Here is a 22,195-nt window from a genome sequence, read left to right on the forward strand (position 1 = left end):
GCTGGAAAAATGTGTAAAATCACTTGAAGTAAAGGGGGAAAAAAAAACAAAGGCAGAAGGTACTAGAAATGGCAGTAAAGAAAAGAATTCTAGAAAACAGGAGAGATGAGTAATGTGGGGAGAAGTGGGGGACAGAGAAACAAAAGTAAGGATTGTGCATGTAACAAACTGATAAAAATACAGAATATGGAATGTATTATTCCTTGTTCTTTACTCCAGAACAAGTGCAAGTAGAAAGGTGAATCAACAGAACGTTAAATAAAACAGAACCAATTGCCAAAGAGAAAATCAGACACGTGGGAAAAAAATACATCCTATTCCTATGAAACCACAGCAGGTCCTTTGTGGGTCCTGCCCAGCAGGGTGCAAGGAGGGTCTTCTTTGTGTCCTGACATCCCAGGCTCAGGGTCCAGAACAACAGGGGAGGGAATGGCAGTGCTGCCCCACACGACCCATACCTGAGCGGCAGGCCATTCCCGGGTCTGGCATGAAGTGCTTCCACCCCTTCCTGCCGTACTCCTCCGCCAGCACCTCTGGAGCCAGCATCTTTGTGCCGTGGCTTGCCCTGGTTTGGGGAGATGACGCACGTGACTCATCAGTGGTTCTCCTGAACTCCCCCTCCTCCAGCCTTGTTATTGTTAATTCACCCTGATACTATGAAAGGTTTTTTACAAAAAAGGTTTTCAACTGGATGACTTCCCCATTTAGGATCCTATACGGCATTTCTCTTGACAGCTCTTATTCTTCTCCACGTCACCCATCAACCAGCAAAGTGATCAGGGGCAGCTCACTCTGAGGTCAACGCTGTGGCAGTTGCCCTGGACCAATACTATAAACCACAATTTCTCTGGGAGAAATATGACGACTTCTTGCCTAAGATGCTGTCAATTAACTATGCAGATAAGATTAGCCTAACTGGAACAATGAGGAAACAACTGCAGGGACTGGGTGGGAAGCTGGGCTGGCAGCAGGAGAGAAAGAGCAGCAAGTCAGAGCATGAGCTGCGTCAGGCCCGCAGGAGCAGGGAGGTGCCTGGCACCCAGGGCCGGTGGCTGTGAGCACAGGGGACTTATGAAGATGAAGATGGGGCAGTAACATGCCACTCAGGGACACCACATAGCTAAAAACACAAATGGGAAACAGCAAGACGAATGTGGCAAAACTTGGAACAGGAAGACAAGAAAGTAGCTATTTTTTGTACTCGAAATACTGCTTTTGCATCCGTTGGGCCTGGCTAAGAGAATCTTACCCTGTAGAGAAACAGTTGATATTTTGTGTTGTTTACTTTGAGAAATTACAATGGTAGGGAGTATTATTAGTCTTCTCTTGGTGTTATATTGTGGTAGCAAAGCAAAATGAAGGAAAAGGAAATGAAATAAGAAGGGCAAATGGAGGAAAATCATAATCGGGATCCTATTTATAAACAGATTAATATTTACATAAAAGCTATATGTAAGGGTGGAGGAACCTTGAGTAAGAAATAACGATCAGAAAAGGAATCTACTATATTGTTTGAAAGCAGGCATCAAGGACATAACCTTGTAAATTCAAGAGAAGCTGCAGGTTGGCCAGAACTTGAATGGAGACGGTCAGACCTTGGGAAAAGGGTATTGGGAGTGGGGACCAACAGACAGACATGACAGTAAAAGAAAGAAGCGAAACTGTGGAATGTTTTCTATTCTTTTAACCGTGATTGAAGACAGCCAAGTACACTGTAAGAATCTGAAAGTGGCATTTAAGGTCATGGTCAAAGCTGCATTGTGTGTGTGTGGTGTACACACACAAATCGATACACACACTCTACCTCTAGTTGCCTGAGAAAAAAACATGCAAATGAATTATAAAATAATCAGAAGTGGAACCACAACTGGCCTAGCTAGCTACACCTTAGGGGACGGTCTGGGGTAGAGTGTGAGTCTGTACTGTGCAAAAAGAATGATGTACCCAAAGGGAGGGTATGTACAAGGGGTAACCTGTGCTGAGCATCCTCTTCGTGAACTCTGACCATGTCAGCATAAATAATAAATTGTACAACTGCACGGCCACGTTAACTGCCTGTACTGTCAGTACTGGGGGAAAAATAGATGCTCACTCCATGGTACCCTCTGTAAGACTAAGAGCAGCGATGGCAGCTGCTTCTCAAATGCTTGCCCTACTCTTACTAATACTCAAAGTGTTGGACTCACCCTAGGAGGAGGGAAGGAAAGGGAGTCAGCACTAAGTTTGGGAGGGGGGAGATACTTATGAAGGTTGGAACAATCTAGAAACACTTCCAGAAGGAGCTGAGACACAACATGGGTGCTGCATGATGGGGGCGAATTTGGATAAATGGGGGAAAAAAGAGCGGTGTGCCTAGACCACCAATCCCCACCCAACATCCATTCTCTCCTTCTTCCTTAATAAAGACAGCTTCAATTTTACTCCAGGTTAGCACAATATAATTACCAGGCTCTGTGGTCAAAGAGATAAAGCAATTTATTAACATTCTACTGTATTTCCTGAAAATATTTCTGATGAGCTAAATTTAAAGAATTAGACCTTTCAATCTAATGCTTCCAGATTTATATTTAAATGGCTCAAACGATGCACACAAAGACATGCAGGCACACAGATAATCTGCCATCTGACTGACTAAAGTAATAATCTTCTTTAACCCATACCTTAACTATCAAATGCTATATGGTAATAAAATGTCCTGGAAAGAGTAAAGTTTTGACTTCACAACTAAATTTTATTACCTGAGCACGGTGCCATTATCTGCAAGTTTAATAAAGTTGCCGTCTTCCAGATCCAATGCCAAGCCCTTGCAACTGAAATAGAAAATTCTGATTACCAGTCAATTCACATAGTTAACTAACCCAAGAAATAAAAATTTATATTTAAAAAAAATCACAGGGCCTCCCTGGTGGCGCAGTGGTTGAGAGTCCGCCTGCCGATGCAGGGGATACGGGTTCGTGCCCCGGTCTGGGAGGATCCCATATGCCGCGGAGCGGCTGGGCCCGTGAGCCATGGCCGCTGGGCCTGCGCATCCGGAGCCTGTGCTCCGCAACGGGGGAGGCCACAACAGTGAGAGGCCCGCATACCGCAAAAAAAAAAAAAAAAAAAAAAAAAAAATCACAGTGCTAAAAAAGGACTCTCCCACCCAAGTGAATGATATGTTAATCAAACAAGTAAGAATATCAATTCTAAAATTAAATATCATCCTCAGAGCAAGTACATAAGGAAAACTGTTATGTGGGCAAACCAAGGACAGCATATTCAGTGTCTAAAATCTTTGAGCTTTTAAAAAGAGAAAGAAAAAAACTCACAGAGAACAAAAAATGAACACCATTGTATGCCTCTGTTAAATGTACAAATGCTTTCCATTAAATAAAACACACACACAAACACACATTTGTATTCTACAAGTTAAGATCTTAGCCAGAATCTTTTCTGAACTCTTTAGAATCTGCCTCAATTTAGGTTGGGTTATAAGAACTAGCCCTCTGGACTAGGCATACTATTGAAAACCACTAAAACAAAGTCAAATACTAAGTTTTGGGTTCTTCACTGTAAAAGACTTATGGGATTTGGGAAGAAAAATGGGTACAGATTCATTATCATGAGTAATAAAAGCAAGAAGGTAAAACAGCCACCAAATACCAAGAGAATTAAAAAGAAAACGACAGGTACTTTAGAAGCATTATTTACTTTGGTCTGCAGTAAAATTTCCGGAGTCGGCGGTTTCATACAGTAAAATATTTGTTTTTTCGTTTGCTAAAAGGGATAAATCAGAAAGGACTAACCAAACATTGGAAGAATGTATAACAGATGAACTCTGTTGGTCTAGAATTATTTCTGTATGTATTTTTCATGCGTTTCAGGACTACTATTATTTTTCAACCGAACAATTTAAAGTGGTTTAATAGGACTTTTGTTTGTTTTATTGTTTAAATGAGGAAGAAGGACAAAGGAACCCTTGGAAAGTTGAGACTCCTGAGCCAGGAAGGGAGTAAGCAGTCAGAGTCTCAGACATAGGAGTATCTACCCAATTACAGAAAAACAAATGTCCCAATTCAGACACTTATTCAAAACATGATGATTTCCTCTTTTCTTACAGTTCTGTATTTGAAGGGCAATAAAAGAAAAATTTTTTAATAAAAGATGTAAATTTTAGACAGCTCTTAATAACCTCTCAAACTCTTAATAACGACAGACTTAAACCCTGTAAAAATACTCAAATTAGTCACACATGCTCTTAGCTTATTTTCATACTTAATTAAACAAGTCTTAAAGTAGAAAGGACTTTAATTCATCAAACATAAAACTTTTTAGTACAGAAGGCATTTTGTCCTTTGACTCAACTTCACATTTCACTTTCTGCTTCCATAGAAGAGGAAGCATTAAAATTTTATCCACAATAATTAAAAATCAGAAGGAAAGTGCTGACCTTAAAAAAGCTGCTTACCAGAAATCCCAATCCTCTGGAGTCACAGTGAGCAATTCCTTGTCATACCCTTTCTCCTTGACCAGGAACTGAGCAAAGCTATTATAAATGAGCTGTTAATAAAAAGAAGGAAAAAAGACAGATTAAATGTAAAATTCACTATTCATTCTTAGCTTCACAGACCTGAAAACCTAATGGAATCAGTCATGAGACAGGTGGTAGGGAATCTGTACTATCTGTAATTGTAAAGCTCTGCAGGTTAACACTCCATCCCAAGCAATTTACCCACTCCTGAGAGCTCCAGGTAGCTGCTGTGTCGTTTTTATACCATCAGTATACAATTATACCACCAAGGACAATTATTAATCTTATTCCCAAAACCTAATGGGTTGGAGATCATTAAGACTTGACAAAGCTTTGTAAACTGATTTAACAGATCTCCAGAGGATAAACATAATGACCACTCTATCATCACATCCATCCTCCGTCCGCCCTTGCTAGAAAGGCCCCATGGCGGCTGATAATGCTAATTTATATACTGGGCCCCACAAAATGGAGGCCGCCCCACTGGCCCAGCTCTGGTCACAAATCTAAACCTAAGACAGTGTGCGCTTACAGAAAACCCCTGTCAAGGAGACCTAACATACACCAATCACAATCCTCCACGTCAGCTTTAGCTCGCTTACCTCACCCTAGAAAACAGGACCTTCAGTGCCCATCAGGAAATCCCCGACCTCCTAGCCAATCATGCCCTATTTCTGTGGTGCCTCTTCTAATACTCTATAAAACACGGTCTTGCCCCAAATCTCTGGGGGAGAGTACTCCACTGCTTGTGGGGCACTGCACTCTCCCAATCTGTGGATTATCTTCTCCAAAGGAAGGACATCAAACTCATTACTACCTTATTTTAGTTTTGTCATCTGACACAGGGGAGTCTCAAAGAGAAATACACATAGGGACCAGGCAGGTAATCTAAAGAAGGAATCATGGTGCCTCCATCAGACCAAGTGAGTATCTTTTTTTTCCCACCATAAGAAAAGCTAAGGAAACAGGAAAAAGGAAGCCTCTGGAAGCAAGCACAAAGATAAATGCTCTGCTGATGGCTGACAGATCTTTTCATTCTCAACAACAAAATGACAGGTTTTCTGAGACTGAAGAGTGTCCAAGGAGACACACTGAGCAACCTGATCCTCCTTCTGGAGATGTTAACTCATGACAGACTTTTTTTTTTTTTTTTTTTGCAGTACGCGGGCCTCTCACTGTTGTGGCCTCTCCCGTTGAGGAGCACAGGCTCCGGACACACAGGCTCAGTGGCCATGGCTCACGGGCCCAGCCGCTCCGCGGCATGCGGGATCCTCCCGGACCGGGGCACGAACCCGTGTCCCCTACATCGGCAGGCGGACTCTCAACCACTGCGCCACCAGGGAAGCCCCCATGACAGGTTTTGATAGCACTGGAATGGCGCAAGGGGGAAGCGAGAATAGATACAGCAAGAGGAGTAGGAGAAGGCCTCCCTGAGGGGGTGATGTACACACTGACACCTGCAAGATGGAGCAGTTAGCTGGGTGAATCCAGCAGGGAGAGGGCAATCCAAGTCCAGGGGGCACACAGCTGAAGTTGGGGATTGGGGTTACGAGTGTTAGGAGATGAGTGTGGAGAAAGCAAAGGCTCCTTGTCAAACAGAGCTGTTCTCTGTCGTAAAGTTAATGAAAATGGCTATACATGTACCCCCATACAATGCAATGTGACCCTGATCCAGGTCAGTTGTCCACAGAGCTACAGTAAGTCAACACTATGTATCCACAGTTCTCAACCCTGGCGGTAGTCAGAACCACAGATGATGGTTCTTAAAGCCACCCAGAAATTCCAAGCCTACAGGATAGGGTCGGGCCCCGACAAAATTCCTGAAACCCCGAGATGACTGAAAATCATTGACTTCTACATTATATGAATTTTCATTCAAACATAAAATGTACTAAGTCACTCAGGTACAAAGTACTGTGGACAACAAAAAATACACATCATGATCCTGCCTGCAAGGAACAAGTGCCCTGGGATTAAGAGATGTAAATCCCATGCTAATGAAAATCCTCAGATGCTTAGAGCAGTGCATGGCATACAAGTAAATTCAATTTAAGTACTGCTATTATTATCAGTCGGGCGCTGGTTAAAAAAAAAAAAAGGACCTGACTTGTAGCATCTGCTCATTTCCATGGTATAGTTACCCCAACCTTGGCCAGTTTCAAGCTACCAATGGTTACTGCCCACCATCAGACTTGCCTCTGGTCAAAGTATTTACTCAACCTTGGACAACTGGAGTGTCTCATCCTTTGGCAATACTGATTAACATATGGGCATGTGATTCCAATGAGGTCAGATTCCTTCCCAAGAGAAAGGGCCCTTTCTAGCAGGGATGCCACCGGGGCGTCCAGAGCTGTGTTCCTTACCTCTCCAAGGAGATGGTTCTGTAATAGGAGAGAATGGGGTCAATGTGTAAAGAGGAGCAGAGAACAGAGGTGCTGAGAATAGCAGGGAATCTGTGCCTTTGAAAGCCCTCTTCTAGCCCCAAGGCCTTGGTCCTTGAAGCTCTTCCTCAAATTATGTTGAGTCACCACAGAAGCCTTCATGGCACAGGGCCCCCACCACCCGCCCCCTTGCTCTCCCAGCCTTAACTGCCACTTGCTTTCTCAACAGTCTCACGTGACTAATAATCACACACAATCCACAGCGGGTGCAAACTGGTGCCCTGTGGGTCCTACGCAGACCACAAATTACATTTGCTTCCCACTGAAGGCTGCCAGATAAAATATGAAACACCCAGCTCAATCTGGTTTTTGGCTAAACAACAAATAATTTTATAGTATGAGCTTATCCCATGAAATATCTGGAACACCCATATACTAAAAATGTTTTACTTGAAATTCAAATTGAACCGGGTGTCCTGTATTTTTCTTTGCTACATCTGGCAAACCTATAATCCTGCTGTGTTCGAAAATGAGCTGGCGTTTAAAAATTGAAAGACTTCTCATACAAGCTTAGATTTCTAATTTGTCTTGAAAGAATTAGATCTGACAAGACTGAGCCTCTACCTACGCCCCACAGCAAACGCTGGCAGGAGTTGAGCACAGCTGCGCCTGAGGAGGGGCGTGTGCGCACTCTCCCAGCCGCACGTTTAAGTTAACTGCCTGGGTCCAGACACTCCAGAGTCAGCAACTCCAGGACAGCACAGGTGTCATCATTTCTACGATGCTTTTCCTGAGCCCCCCGGTGAGGCGACGCACCCAGTTTCACGTTTGCACGACACTGTGCACTTAACTAAATGCCTATGAGACTGATACGAGAGGCACGCGCAGTGATCCATGATGCAGCGCCACTGCCATCTCCGGCATCTTCTCCTGCAACGCCCCACCTTCTGCTTGACACCCAGCAGATCCAGGCGCTGGTTCTCACCTTTAGGTCCTTGCCCTGGCCATATTTCCTCTGCCAGAAATGTTCCTCTCTGCCTACTCACCTGCCACTTGTAACTCCTGTGCTGGGACCCAAGCATCACTCACGCCAAGGACTCTCCTCTGGGATTTGCAGCACACATAAAGCCTGGTGGGAGGTAGCAGAGACCTGCCAGCTGGACCACCTTGCTGGGTGACCCTGGATAAGCTACTTATCCTTTCTGTGACTCAGCGTCCTCATCTCTAAATGACGATAATAACATCTAACTCACATGGTTGTAAGGGTCAAACCAGTTTATACAGCAGAATGCTTATTAGAATAGTGGCTGTTAGTGCTATTTTCAGTTACTAAAATACCTCTTATTTATGCAATTGTTCCACAATTATTTATTGAATCCCGTACGTGCACGCAGTCAGCTTGGCACACAGAACACACAATCAACTGTCACAGATACTGATGTCAAGGGGTCATGGCTCTAGGATCTAGGGAAAGATTCCAACAAGTAAACAGGGAAATTTAATGCAGTGTGTAAGTACTGTGAGAAATTAAGGTTTTTACAGAAAACTGCAGATGGGATAGGGACAGAAAGGTAAACTTTAGGGGGCCAGGCGACTTAAGATGAGACCTGCCAGCTGAGGAGTTTGTGTGATGAAGGGAGGAGGGCTCTAGGCACAGGTAACAAACAGTCAGCAGCAAGGACCAGGCAATGCTGCCCTCAGCACAGGGGACCAGAACTAACCTTTCAACACCTTTACCCATTACAAGGCCACCTGAAGACCTGTGTTATCTCTGTATCCCTAACTCTATTATGGTGCTCAGCATATTGTTGGTACTTAATAAAAGATTTCTGAACCAAACAGGATACAAAACGCACTACGTTAATGTTTTCAACCTTTTAATAGCTCTTATATTCGAGGCTTATAGTAAAGAACTCTTGTCTTTTAAGGATCCTGTATTCTGAAATTTTATGCTCACACATGCACAAAATTGGCTCTAATGACAATGGTTTTAACAATATTTCCTTCAGATGAAGGTGGCTAGGGAGGAAATGCAAGAAAATGTTACTCAGGAGAAGATTTGAAAGGCAAAGGGAAGGTAAATATGAGTCAAAGACCTAGAGGAACCAGTGGCCAAGGATCAAGAAGTAAAGTCTCCTCAACTCTCAGCATGACTAAGGAAACACCTGTACAGTAGGAAAGCAGGAAGTATAATAGAAGGAACAGTACACTTCTTTTTTTCCACCATCTGTACATAGAGAACATGAGTAATTCAGACACTGTTTTGACCTTTGAGGGGTACCTGAACTGCTGATTGGAGCACTGACCTCACCATACTGAGCAGCAGCCCTGGCTGATGCCCGTGCCAGTGGCCAGGAGCTCTATTCATAAGTGGTCAGGCTGGGGAATGATATGGGTGGTGACTATAAAAGTAAACACTTGTTTGTGTCCAACACAGCTCTAAGCATTATACATCCTTTACCCTTTTAATCCTTTCAACAACCTTTCCAGGCAAATCCAATTATTAGCCCCATTTTACAGATAGGGAAACTGAGAATAGACATGGGTTAAGTAACTTGCCCGAGGTCATAGAGCTAGGAACAGAGGAGCTGGTGCCCTCTGGCTGCAGAGTCCTTGCTCTGACTACCATAACCAGCTTATTTCGCTTGGATACTTACATATTTGACTAAAAAAAAAAAAGTTAATTTTTCAAAATTAGTTTCCTTGTGAAACCAAAGGAATGGGGGAGGGAGAACAATTCACTTCAGGGTACGGGTGTGGAATCATACACACCCCACTTCCCCCTCCCTCCCTAAGTGCAGTGAGGACCCAGGCTGTTGTCAGGATTAGACCTTACTCAAGGTGCATGGAGCACGCAACAGGTGAGCAAAATTTATTTCCTTCTCTTGGCAAAAGGCAAAATTAGGGCTAACATGTTAATGACTCTTCGGTTAGTCTTCCAATACACCACACAATTTCTCCCGGACTGCAGTGTTTAAAAACTGACAGGCTGTCTCATGGACGTGCAGAAGAAAAACGCAGCCAAAGAAAATACAAGTCGTCAACCAGGTGGCTGTATCGACGCTCTGCTGGTGGCTAGAACGATTCTCTGAGAAGTTCCAAGGCCGGGGATATGCAAAGGACACCCCGAGTTCCCCTAGCCCCGCCCTTCCTCTGCCCCAGGAACCGTTTCCCTAGCCCAGTCTTGCACGACTTGTCCCTCCTTCGCCCCTTTTCTTCCCTACCCATCTCTCAAACTTGGCTAAGGGCTGGGCTAAATAAGCCGGTACCCATAGCACGGGCGGGGATGGGGGGGATGCACACTTCCTTCCGCCCCGCCTCGCCGTGGGAGACCGAGTTTTGCGCAAAGGCGCGGCGGCTGCAGGGCCCCGGCGACGCTCGCCGCCGCCTAAGCCGGGAGGAAACTAGAGCCCCAGCCGCCATGGAGGCTGCACACCGTGCACCCCGGCAGCCCGCGCCACTCACCCGGGCGCTCTCAGGCAGGTTGTAGCGACACAGAGTGTGGTCCAGGTCGAAGCCGACCACGTCGCAGGCGGCCAGGGAGAAGTGCTGAGCCATAGCTGCGCGCGGAGCACCAGCGAGCGCCTGGACCCCGAGAGGCGGTGAAGAGCACGCGGGTAGGACGCTGCGGGACTACGGGGCAGGACGCGGCGGGGCGGGGCGGGGCTGCGGCCGCCCCCTGGACGCCGCACCGCTGCCCCTCGCGCTTCCCGCGCCCGCTAGCCCCGCCCCCGGCCGCGCTTCTGCCCGCCTCTCGCGGCCGGCCTTCCCCGCGCCCTGACTGGCCGGTTCTCTGCCCGGCTTTCCGCTGACACTCCCAGGCCGGCTCCTGCCTCACTGTCACCACCCTGACCCCCGCCCCGAAGTCCCGAAGGCGGGATGTGACCAGGAGCCGCTGCTGCAGGAATTGGAGGCGGCACTAAGCCCCTGTTGGCGCATAGCCTTCGCCGCAGAATTAACCGGGCCTCCCCTTGGCTTTCAAGGCGCCAGAGAAACCAAGAGAATGTCAAGGTACACCTGACCCTTTACTCTTGTGTGCGAAATAATGTAAGATTATGGAGAAAATGTTATCCACTAATATTCCCCTGGCCCAATTAGCCTATAATTTGGATGAGTTTTTTTGCCCATGAGATCTCTAACTACGGATTCAATCAAAAACTTTATATTCTTTAGTAAATTCCTAAGTGTATTTTTAAGTAGAATGGGAGACCTTTCAACATTTCACCCCATGGACCGCGTTAGAAAATAAATTTATTAGAAATCGTGAAGGACCATTTTGCAAAATGACAATGATTAAGGAAACCAATATTTGTTGTTATTTGATTATCCTATTTTTTATTGTAATGCATTTTTTCTATGAAAGAATATTAGAAACTTCATAGAACATACTACAGAAGAGAGAACTTTATGCAAACAGAAAGATTTAAAGTTTATAGAACACAATAATTTGAGTGACAGTGTTCTCAATTCTCTCAAGGACTGTTTATAGCTAGTATCATTTTAGATGGATGAAGGGCTAGGACTGTGAGACCTTTAAAATAATTTAAAAGAGAAAATACAGGGCTTCCCTGGTGGCGCAGTGGTTGAGAGTCCGCCTGCCGATACAGGAGACACGGGTTCGTGCCCCGGTCCGGGAAGATCCCACATGCCGCGGAGCTCCTGGGCCCGTGAGCCATGGCCGCTGAGCCTGCGCGTCTGACGCCTGTGCTCCGCAACGGGAGAGGCCACAACAATGCGGAGCCCGCGTACCGCAAAAAAATAATAAAAAAAAAAAGAGAGAAAATACAAATTGTTTGAAAGAGAAAATACAAGTCATTTACAAGAGAAAATACAAACATTGACGTTAAAAAGAGAAAATATAAATGTATTATCTTTGTACTGCTTCTGTTTTCAATTTAAAGGAACACTTTACCCAATAGAAAAAAATCAATAGTCATGACATAATGAAAATATAATTGGTTAAGAATTCCATTTAACCCTTACAAATACTAACACTTGTGGGGCTAATAGACCAACCAAGGAATAGATTTAGTACAATAAATAGTTCAATATAGTAGGACACTTATTATACCTAGTGGACCCATTTGAATAAATTGATAACTTGTTCCATTATGACTTGTAAAAGCCCAAAACAAATCTCTCTGGAAGAGGACAGGAAAGAATCCTCAAGAAGATTGAGTGGGGGACTTTTCTGGTGGCCCAGTGGTTAAGAATCCACCTGCCAACACAGGGGACAGGGGTTCGATCCCTAGTCCCGGAAGATCCCATGTGCCGTGGAGCAGCTAAGCCCGCGCACCACAACTACTGAAGCCTGGGCACCACAACTACTGAAGCCCTGGTGCCCTAGAGCCTATGCTCCACAACAAAAGAAGCCACCGCAATGAGAAGCCCCCTCACCGCAACGAAAAGTAGCCCCTGCTCGCCACAACTAGAGAAAGCCCATGTGCAGCAACGAAGACCCAATGGAACCAAAAAATTTTTTTATTAAAAAAAATAAGATTGAGCTGTTCACTGATTAGAGCCCAACAACCATGTCTTTAATGTCTGTGAATCAAAAAAGACAAAAGCTGGATTGTATCATAGCTTGTACCTATTTCCCTTTTGTGAGTCTATTGGCCATAGAACTGACCTTAGCATTCCTCTTTGGCCCCTGCAGTAGAGTGCCTTCCAAGGTCAAACTTTCAGGTAGACTACACATTGAAGGCCATAAGTCTCCTTGGAGGATATCTTGTTTTATTGTGGGATTAGGCACTTTAGGGACTTCCCTTAGTAATGTAAATATACAAGTGCACTCATTGTTAAAAGGAAGAGTATGAAAGGATGTTTTTTTCATGGCGTAAGTGTCCCTTGGATTGGAGAGTTGGCCCTTAGACCTGAACATGCTGAACAACAGTTGTATCTCTGCTGAGAAACAACTGTTATACATCTTATATTCCTCACGGTCTTGTGCTAGACAGCCTACAACATTTACACTTTGTAGGAGGGTTTAGAAAATAATCGGATCCCATCATCCTGAAAGATCTGCCACTCCTCCTGGAGCTCCACTCTCATTTCTTGGCCACTAACCTCAAAGCTCAGTCTAATTCCTCTAAGAACACATGGAATGGTTTCCCTCTTTCCCTTCACTCCTTGCATAACCCTGAACTTAAATACAGACATTAGCTTTGTTTCAGAGGCTTATTTTCAAATGAAGATACTTTCTTTTTTTCTGTACATTAAACTTTTATCAAATGTAGTGGTATATCACACCTCTTCTATTGTCAACCAAAAATTCAATGTTCTACTCAGATTCCAATTAATTTCTGTTTCTTTGAGTGATATATAAAATATGCCAGTGTTAGGGACTGAACTGTGTCCCCAAAAGTTCATATGTTGAAGCCCTAAGCCCCAGTATGACTACATTTGGGTATATGGACTTAAGGAGGTATGTATGGTTAAATAAGGTCATGATAGTGGGGACCTATCAATATGGCTGGTGTGATTGTAAGAAGAGGGAAAGACATAAGGGATGCACATACACTAAAGAAAGGCCACGTGAGGACATGAAGAAAGTTCAGCTTGCAAGCAAGAGGAGAGGTTTCAAGGGAAACCAGGCCTACCTACACCTTGATCTTTTTTTTTTTTTCCACATCTCTATTGGATTATAAATGCTCCACAACACTGCGTCAGTTTCTACTGCACAACAAAGTGAATCAGCCACACGCATACATACATCCCCACATCCCCTCCCCCCAGACACCCCCACCCTACCCACCCCATCCCTCCGGGTCCTCACAAAGCACCGAGCTGATCCCCCCAACATCATGCAGCAGCCTCCCACCCTACACCCAGTAGTGCACATACGTCAATGCTACCCTCTCACTTCCTCCCAGCTTCCCTCCCCTTCCCCCCCTCCCCTACCCCACCCCCCTCAAGTCCTTTCTCTACGTCTGCGTCTTTATTCCTGCCCTGCAACTAGGTTCATCAGTACCCCTTTTTAAAATTCCATATATATGCGTTAACATACGGTATTTGTTTTGGGGATTTTTTTTTCTTTTATTTATTTTCCCAGAATTTAATTAGGCTTATTTTTTGTTGCAACAGCTTTCAAATTCTTTTTTTTATTCTTTTTTTTAATGGAAGTATAGCAGATATACAATCTTATATAAGTTACAGGTGGACAATAGTGATTCACAATTTTTAAAGGTTATACTCCATTTATAGTTATTATAAAATATTGTTTATATTCCCCGTGTTGTACAATACATCCTTGGAGCTTATTTTATACCTAAGTTGATTTGCTTTTTTTTTTTAAACATCTTTATTGGTCTATAATTGCTTTACAATGTTGTGTTAGTTTCTGCTGTATAACAAAGTGAATCAGCTATATGTATACATATAACCCCATATCCCCTCCCTCTTGCATCTCCCCACCACCCTCCCTACCCCACCCCTCTAGGTGGTCACAGAGCACCAAGCTGATTTCCCTGTGCTATGCAGCTGCTTCCCACTAGCTACTTTACATTTGGTAGTGTATATATGTCAATGCCACTCTCTCACTTTGTGCCAGCCTACCCTTCCCCCTCCCCGTGTCCTCAAGTCCACTCTCTACATCTGCCTCTTTATTCCTGTCCTGCCCCTAGGTTCTTCAGATCCTTTTTTTTTTTTAGATTCCATATATATGTTTTAGGATATGTTATTTGTTTTACTCTTTCTGACTTATTTCACTCTGTATGACAGACTCTAGGTTCATCCACCTCACTACAAATAACTCAATTTCGTTTCTTTTTATGGCTGAGTAATATTCCATTGTATATATGTGCCACATCTTCTTTATCCATTTCATCTGTCAATGGACACTTAGGTTGCTTCCATGTCCTGGCTGTTGTAAATAGAGCTGCAATGAACATCATGGTACATGACTCTTTTTGAATTATGGTTTTCTCAGGGTATATGCCCAGTAGTGGGATTGCTGGGTCATATGGTAGTTCTATTTTTAGTTTTTAAGGAACCTCCATACTGTTCTCCATAGTGGCTGAATCAATTTACATTCCCACCAACAGTGCAGGAGGGTTCCCTTTTCTCCACACCCTCTCCAGTGTTTACTGTTTGTAGATTTTTTGATGATGGCCATTCTGACTAATGCACCTTGATCTTGGTCTTTCAGCTTTCAAAACTGTGAGAAAATAATTTCCTGTTATTTAAGCCTCTCAGTCTGTGGTACTCTGTTAAGGCAGCCTCAGAAGACTAACATATAGATGTTGTTGTGTCCAATGTAGCAAATAATATGTGTTGTTTGAAAGATCTTTGCTTAAGTTTTTTGCTTATTTGTTTTTAAAATCTTGGTACTTTTATTTGTGTGTAATATCAATATGCTGTGAAGTTTTAGGGTTTCTTTAGTACTCCTTGTACGTATACATTTTTTCTTATAATTAGGAAGTTATAAAATAATTTTGAAAAGCTCAGAAATAAGAAGTTATGATTTTTATTGCTGATTTTCTAGAATTGAATTTCATCATTATAACTGACCTATCTTTTGATAGGTTCCTATAATATAGGAACTTTAACCTTAGGTTTGGCTTTTACTTAATTTGTTATTTACCTAAATAATAACTTTGTGATCAGCTAGCTTAAGTTTTAGACACTAAAATAACTCACTAAGTGATATTTTGTGGATTTATAATACTGTATTTTAACATCTACCTTGTAAATGTTATTTACCAAACATTTGGGGTGGGGGGGAATGGCCTGATTCTTTAATCTTTCATTAGTTTAAAATGTGCTTTTCTAAATACCCCAAAGTAAACATAATGTTCAACCTTTTATACAATATAAGCCAATCTACACGTCTTCTTTGGGTCATATAATTTGTTTAAGGGGGAATAATAAAGACTATTTAGTACTTTGAAAAAATGATAAAATGTACAAATGCCTAAAAATTAATCTCTCTAAGCCATTTAGCTAAATAGAACCGAAAGCTGATTTATAATACTGGGCTGTGGCCTTAAGATGGCAGTAGTTCTGCGTTAGGAATATATTTCATTTAATTTCTTTAGTAACCTTACAATTTTTTAATAAGAAAATACATCATTTTCTACTCTCCATTTCTGCTCTTGCCACAAGAAGAGAAGCCTATTTAGAAATTTTAGTGTGAGGTTTTTTTGTGTCTATTTATTTTTGATGGTGGAGAGGGAAAATGTGATGGGATAAGGTCCTTTGGTAGAAAACTTCTTATAAAGGTGTGTGTGAATAAAAAACCAAAATGTTTAAAATGTGAAATGAGCTCCTCTTGGAGAGAGAGCTAAAATACCAAATGGCAAAATTGTGATTCAAAAAGATCTCAAACAATGTAGCAATGGATTGAAATTTAATTGGGACAAATGTTGAGTTTTGGGTTAGGGTCAAGTAATTAACTTTATCAGTATATTATGGAGCACCTTGATTTATCAGAAGTTAAGTCAGAAAAAAATATGGATAAATTCAAGATGAACTCAGCTAGTTATGATTTGAACTCATTTTCTCTTTAATTGGCTGTCACTTCACAATACTTCCCTTTGCCTTGGCTGTCCTTCTGGGGTGTGAAGGTTCTACATTGCAGAAGGGCTAACATGTTGTCAAGGAGTCTGGGAAGAGACTTTAGGTCCTTGGTTAATAGCATCCATACAACTGCTTTTCCTCAGCTAGACCATCCCTGTCAGTCTTTGGTTGCCTCTGGTCACATTGGCCACACCATCAGCAACCATCCCTGCTGCATAAACTCTGAAACACCTCTAGTTACAGTGCCATCAGGAAAATGTTTAGTTTCACCCAAACCATGAAACCATTCCACACTCAGCCAACATCTGTTCTTCTCTTGAGCAGTTCCAGGAAACTTTCACAGGAGACTTTTGATTCCATTATGGTGGAGTCTGGCTACCTCAGACCCTTTTTCTACCTAGTTGTGACCCACCATTCCTATTCTAGTGATTGTCCTGTACTGTCATAGGACATTCTGCAAAGCTTTTTTTCTCTTAGAATTTCAAATGAGAATTAAGACTCGATTCTCTCTTTGGGACTCTCAAGCTCATGTGGAAGGTTCTGTTGCCTTCCATACAGGGGATTTAACCTTGCAGTGGGACAGAATGTAGGGTCCCTTTCTCAGAGACCCATACAAATGGCTCGCTCCCATGCTCTCCATCCTGTGGACTCACATTTTCAGATAAAATACAGAATGCCTTTCAAGTACTTAGGTGAGTAAAAGTTTCGATTCTTCACAGGCATCCAAATATGAACATATCTCAGAAACCCCTTATGAAGTGTGGTCCAGTCAATGTGGAGTTCCCTCAGGCATGAATCCATAATTTCTTTGTCTCCAAACCTCTCAAGCAGGATGTTTACTTTCATGACAAATACTGAATGCATCTTATCTGTATATTTTCATTTTTGACCTTTTATCTCCTTCCAATCATGCATTTTTTATGATGTACAAAAAGTTTCATTAAATGAGTAACAACACCTCTCATAACTTAATATAGTTTGATTCTTTACTTTGCCCCAGTAGAATCAGGTATTTGAAAGTTTTTTTTAAATAATGGTATCTATTTATTATTTTTTTAAAAAAGGCCTTCAAAATTGATTATTTTATTGCTCATCCACCCTTCTCTATCAATGTTTTTTCGTAAACACCTCGTAACAAAAATATTCCACACCAACCCTTTTGAAAAGCAACATACAAATGAGTATCACGAGTCTTAGAAATGGTTTATATGTGTTGACATCTTTAATCCAATTCTAGACATCCATCCTAAGATCTCTATCCCAGAAAAACATCAGGTAACAGGGTAACTGGGTAATGGTACTGATATACTTTTCCATAATATGACCCACTCTTGTGTTTCAGCTAAACATTCCAACCACTATTCCTCTAAAATGGATTCTTAAAAAGCATTCAATTAATACAAAAGAAGGCAGACAAAGAGAAAAAAATGAAAGGAATGCTTAACAGTTGGGAGCAATAGAAAGCACGTAACAATATGGTAGATTTAAACACAGGCATAATGATAATTATATTAAATGTAAATTATCTAAAGACTGCAATTAAAAGTCAGAGGTTATCAGGTTTGTTCAAAAAGCAAGATCTGAGTACGGCATCTAAAGAAACCAACTTTACACATGAAGCTATAAATACCATTTGAAAATATTGGAGATGCACCATGAGGTATCTGCCATCATGAAAGACTTTAATATAGTAATCTGCTTTATTAGTTTTCTCTAACATATTTCTATATAAATTGACTTGTTATAAACAAAAATAAAAGATATAAACAAAGAAGGACTGTTGCTTAGATTTCTAAATTTCTGGATCTTAAAGCAAAATCAGTTTAGTAGTCAAAAGACTTGTTAGGCAGGAAGCAAAAAGTAAATCATGTATTATCTCCCCTATCTTTGTTTTTGAGTTGCTTTTAACCTCTTTTCTCTATTCTTCATACCTACCCACCCACAGAAACTAGTATTGGGATTTGTGGAAACACAATCACAAACATATCTGGTTGGCTAAGGTGGGTTTCCAGGCCACACCTGCCCCCTTCTCCATCACCACAATTCCCACTCACAAGTGGCTTACAGTCCTTTAAAAACGTGGCTGGGCTTGTCAGGATCGGGGATGGGAAGTACAATGAGCAATTCTGTGGTCGTTCTGTGGTTGTGCTTCTTAATCCTTTCACCATTTTTGTTAGCATAAAGAAAAGCTCCACTCATTTTGACCACATTAGCTAGTTCTGCCTCATAACAGGAGCACTAGTTAGAAATGGAGTTGAGTAATTGGAAATCCTCCCACTTCTGTAAGGTACACGTTCCCCATTACTGTTAAGTGCATTAAGTATGTTTTCTTTACGGTTGTTTTATTATTACTTGTTTTTGTGTCAGGCTTCTCTACCAGCTGTAAGTTATTTCAGACTGGGACCTGTGTCTTGTGCATCTTTGTATCTCAGTTCGTAGCACACAGCCTGGCACATAATGCCCATTGAATGAATGTGTGAATTTCCATTTCCTAATTTCCATCTTCATCCATTGTGAATTTTTGAATGGGTTCAAGGAAGCTTTTACCTGGAGGCAGGAGACACTATATTTCACTGACACTCTAAATCCATGTTCTCAGTAATCAATAAATCAGGATTTCACAGATTTACAATAAAGATTTTAATCTCTTGGAGCCACGGTTTCAGGCAGTGTTCTGACAACCATTAATTTTTAGTCCTGTCAAATACTAGTATAAGTGTCTCAGGCACTAATTTTTCATTTGACCTTTGGTGGACTCTTCACTGTCTACATAAGAGCTCTCATGCAGGCTGTATAAATTATCACAGGGTAAAAATAGCCTATGCTAACATTTTGGGAACCTAAGAATTAACTTCCCCAGTCACACTTACTTTTTAACGGTGCATCGTGTAGAAAAATACTCATTTTAAAAACTTTGGTTTATATATTTTATTGTGAGGTTCACAGAATTTTTCTAGTTTCTATTAATAGATGCTGCCTATATTAAGATAATACTACCTATTAAACTCTTCATTAGAACTGTTGACCCTTGGAAAATAGCATTTTTTTATACACTGTAATTTATTCTTGTTCTTAAAGCTGTATTTTAAAAATGTCATTTGGACATGCAAACAGTTCTTAATGAGAACGGTTGAATAAATTCTGCTTTTGGCTTGCAGTGGAAGTGTCAATATATGCATAATTTATTATTATTAGTTTATTCTGGAAATTAGCCAGGTAAGCAATATAAACAATATGCCCATTTTTTCATTTTTTTTTTTTTGCCCCCAAATATGACAGTACTCCAAGGAGAGTACACAAGTGCTACAGAGTCTCTGGGTGCACACATGACCTCTGTCCTCTCTCTCTCTCTGTGGTGTATGGGTGTGCACACACTCACACAACACACTTGCACGTGGGTAGGGGGGCTTGTCGATGAGTGGAGGAATAGCAAACAACACTGAGCTTCTTCCATGCTCCAGTCATTGTGTTAAGAACATTAAGTAATGACCTCACTTGATCATCACAACATAGAGGTAGGTAAGAGCGTACTCATTTTACAGATGAAATTCGAATCCAGATCTGTGTGACAAGAAGGCAGCCACTTCTTTTTTTAAAGCTCTACTTCACTATAGTTATTTATGCATAATACATGTGTGTTGTAAATAACAATGAAGCAAATAGAATGAAAGTGAAAATTGTCTTTCACCATTACTCAACAAGTTAGAATTTATCTTCCTAGAAATAACTGCTGTAAATTGAATAAATGTCCTTACAGACCTATTCCAACATACAAAAATGTAAATATTATATATTTTTAATGTTTAAATATATATATATATTTATCAACCTACCTCAGTCCCTGCCTTCATATTTCCCATTCCTGAAGATTTTAGTTCTTAGCTCATTGTAATTTTTTCCATCTCCACTTCTCTCTTAATTTTGAATGTTTCCAATACCCTAGCCTCTCAATTCCTTTAACTTCTCTTCTACAATGATCTTGTCACTCACACCACTTCAGTGGCCCACTCCCACCTTCTTTATAATCTCAAAAACAAGCATCCCACTCTCTTGCTACCCGCTTCTGTTTTCCAGCTCCAACAATACTTGAGTCCACTGATATCTACAATCCAATGATTCCCATCTCCTCTTCACTGTCCTTCACTGCCATTATGTCCTCGCTTCTTTTTGCCAAGCTGAATATTCGTGGAGAATCATTATAATCACTTAGTTGATACATCCTTAATTCCTATATTGTTTTTTCACCTCTTAAAAAAACATCACAACACTGGTTGTGGTAGATTTCAAAAACAACCATAATTCTTCTCTTCCTTGTATCTATGCCCCTTGCAATATGACTCTGCAAACCCTCCCACATGGAATAGGGTCTGCTTCTCTACTCCATGAATTTGGTCTAGGCCTGTGACTTGCTTCAGCCAACAGCATGCAGTGGAAGACATTTTTTCAGTTCTGTGCCTGAGTCACAAGAGGCCTTGAGGGATTCCATACTCTTTGGGAACCCTGCTACTGCCATTTCAATAAGTCTGGGCTACCCTGCTGGATGATGAGACATTATCTTAGTCACTCCAGCCATCCCAGCCTATAGTCAGTGAACTACAAGACAAGCGAGGAAGACCATCTCAGTAGGGGTTACATAAGTGTTATTTTCCAACAATTCATTAAACTGCAAGTTTAAGTTTTATGCACTTTTCTGTATGTTTGCTGTACATCACAGTTTTGGAAGTTTAACTAAATAGCGCATTTATTTCACATGGGGTGTTGTGTGTATTAAAATGCATAACACAGGGCATTCCCTGGTGGTCCAGTGGTTAGGGCTTCCACTGCAGTGGGCATGGGTTTGATCCCACAAGCCACGCGCATGGCTAAAAGAAAAAAAAGAGAAAGCAGGGGAGACTACAGCATATCAGACAAAATAAATTAAGGACCCAACCCAAACTAACTCAAGAGACAAAATACATTAAAAAAAAAAAAAAAAACCTAATACAAAGCCTGGAACCATAAAAATTCCTCACCAACATTTGTTTTTAGGAGTCTGTGTGTCCATCCCAAACTCTTTATGAGTCCTCCTGTATCTAATAACTGGATTCCAGCCTGGTTAGACTCATTTTTCCAGATTGGTCAAGAGGCATTAGAAGCAGAACCAGACTGTCCCTATGGGAGTGTTCTATTGTCTTTGACCTTGGGAATAAACAATAATGGTAGCCCACAAGTTAAATACCTCTGTGTAATAAACCCTTGGATGCCATGCTCATAACTGTTGGAAGATATTGAGGGTGTCCAGAAGATGTGATAATCTACTCCTGGGTCAAAAAGCCATCTCCTCCAGTTTTCATTCTCCAATGTACACTGTCTTGTAAGACATGTCAGTGTCCAGCTTTGTGCTGCTGTAAGAGCGTGAGTTGATCTGGCAGGGTCAGAACAAATGAAGGAATCTGGTCATAGGCAGGATTTGCATCAAGATCTATGACCAAGTGAAGGTGATTGTCCATCTTCTTTGAAAGAAAGAAGCACAGGCTTTCTCCAGTGCCAGCACAGTCCCTGGCATATAGGAAGCAGTCAAAAAATGTTTGTTTAATGAGTAAGGGTATGTAAAAATAAATACAATAATCAGGAAAGAAGTTAAGGGGTAATTACAGTTTAAATCAGAGGAGAGGAGACCATAACTTACAGAAAGATCATATTGAAATAGCACTGTGAACCTACTACAAGGATCAAATTACAAACCTGAATGAGGTAAGAGGTGAGAAGAAAAGCGTTACTAGCTTCATAATTCTAAAGCTTGGATTTA

The 22,195-nt window shown here is 41.6% G+C and overlaps 1 protein-coding gene across 3 annotated transcripts in view; it reads right to left on the bottom strand.

Annotated features, from left to right (window-relative positions):
- The window catches only part of NT5DC1 (5'-nucleotidase domain containing 1), a 126,696-nt gene extending 116,097 nt beyond the window's left edge, over nucleotides 1–10,599 (bottom strand). For 2 of the 3 annotated variants that reach the window (XM_082633749.1, XM_082633748.1), the window contains exons 1-4: nucleotides 10,357–10,599; nucleotides 4,448–4,539; nucleotides 2,739–2,810; nucleotides 459–565 (exon numbers count right to left, since the gene is read on the bottom strand). In XM_082633749.1, coding sequence (XP_082489875.1) covers nucleotides 459–565; nucleotides 2,739–2,810; nucleotides 4,448–4,539; nucleotides 10,357–10,449 — 364 coding nt within the window. In that variant the 5' untranslated portion in view covers nucleotides 10,450–10,599. Of the gene's footprint in view, nucleotides 1–458; nucleotides 566–2,738; nucleotides 2,811–4,447; nucleotides 4,540–10,356 lie in introns of those variants that run through there. The other variant, XM_082633750.1, reaches the window with a different exon arrangement.
- Between the last annotated feature and the right edge of the window lie 11,596 nt (nucleotides 10,600–22,195).

This window comes from Mesoplodon mirus (assembly GCF_964341445.2).
Source record: "Mesoplodon mirus genome assembly, chromosome: 10".
Lineage (NCBI taxonomy): Eukaryota > Metazoa > Chordata > Mammalia > Artiodactyla > Ziphiidae > Mesoplodon > Mesoplodon mirus.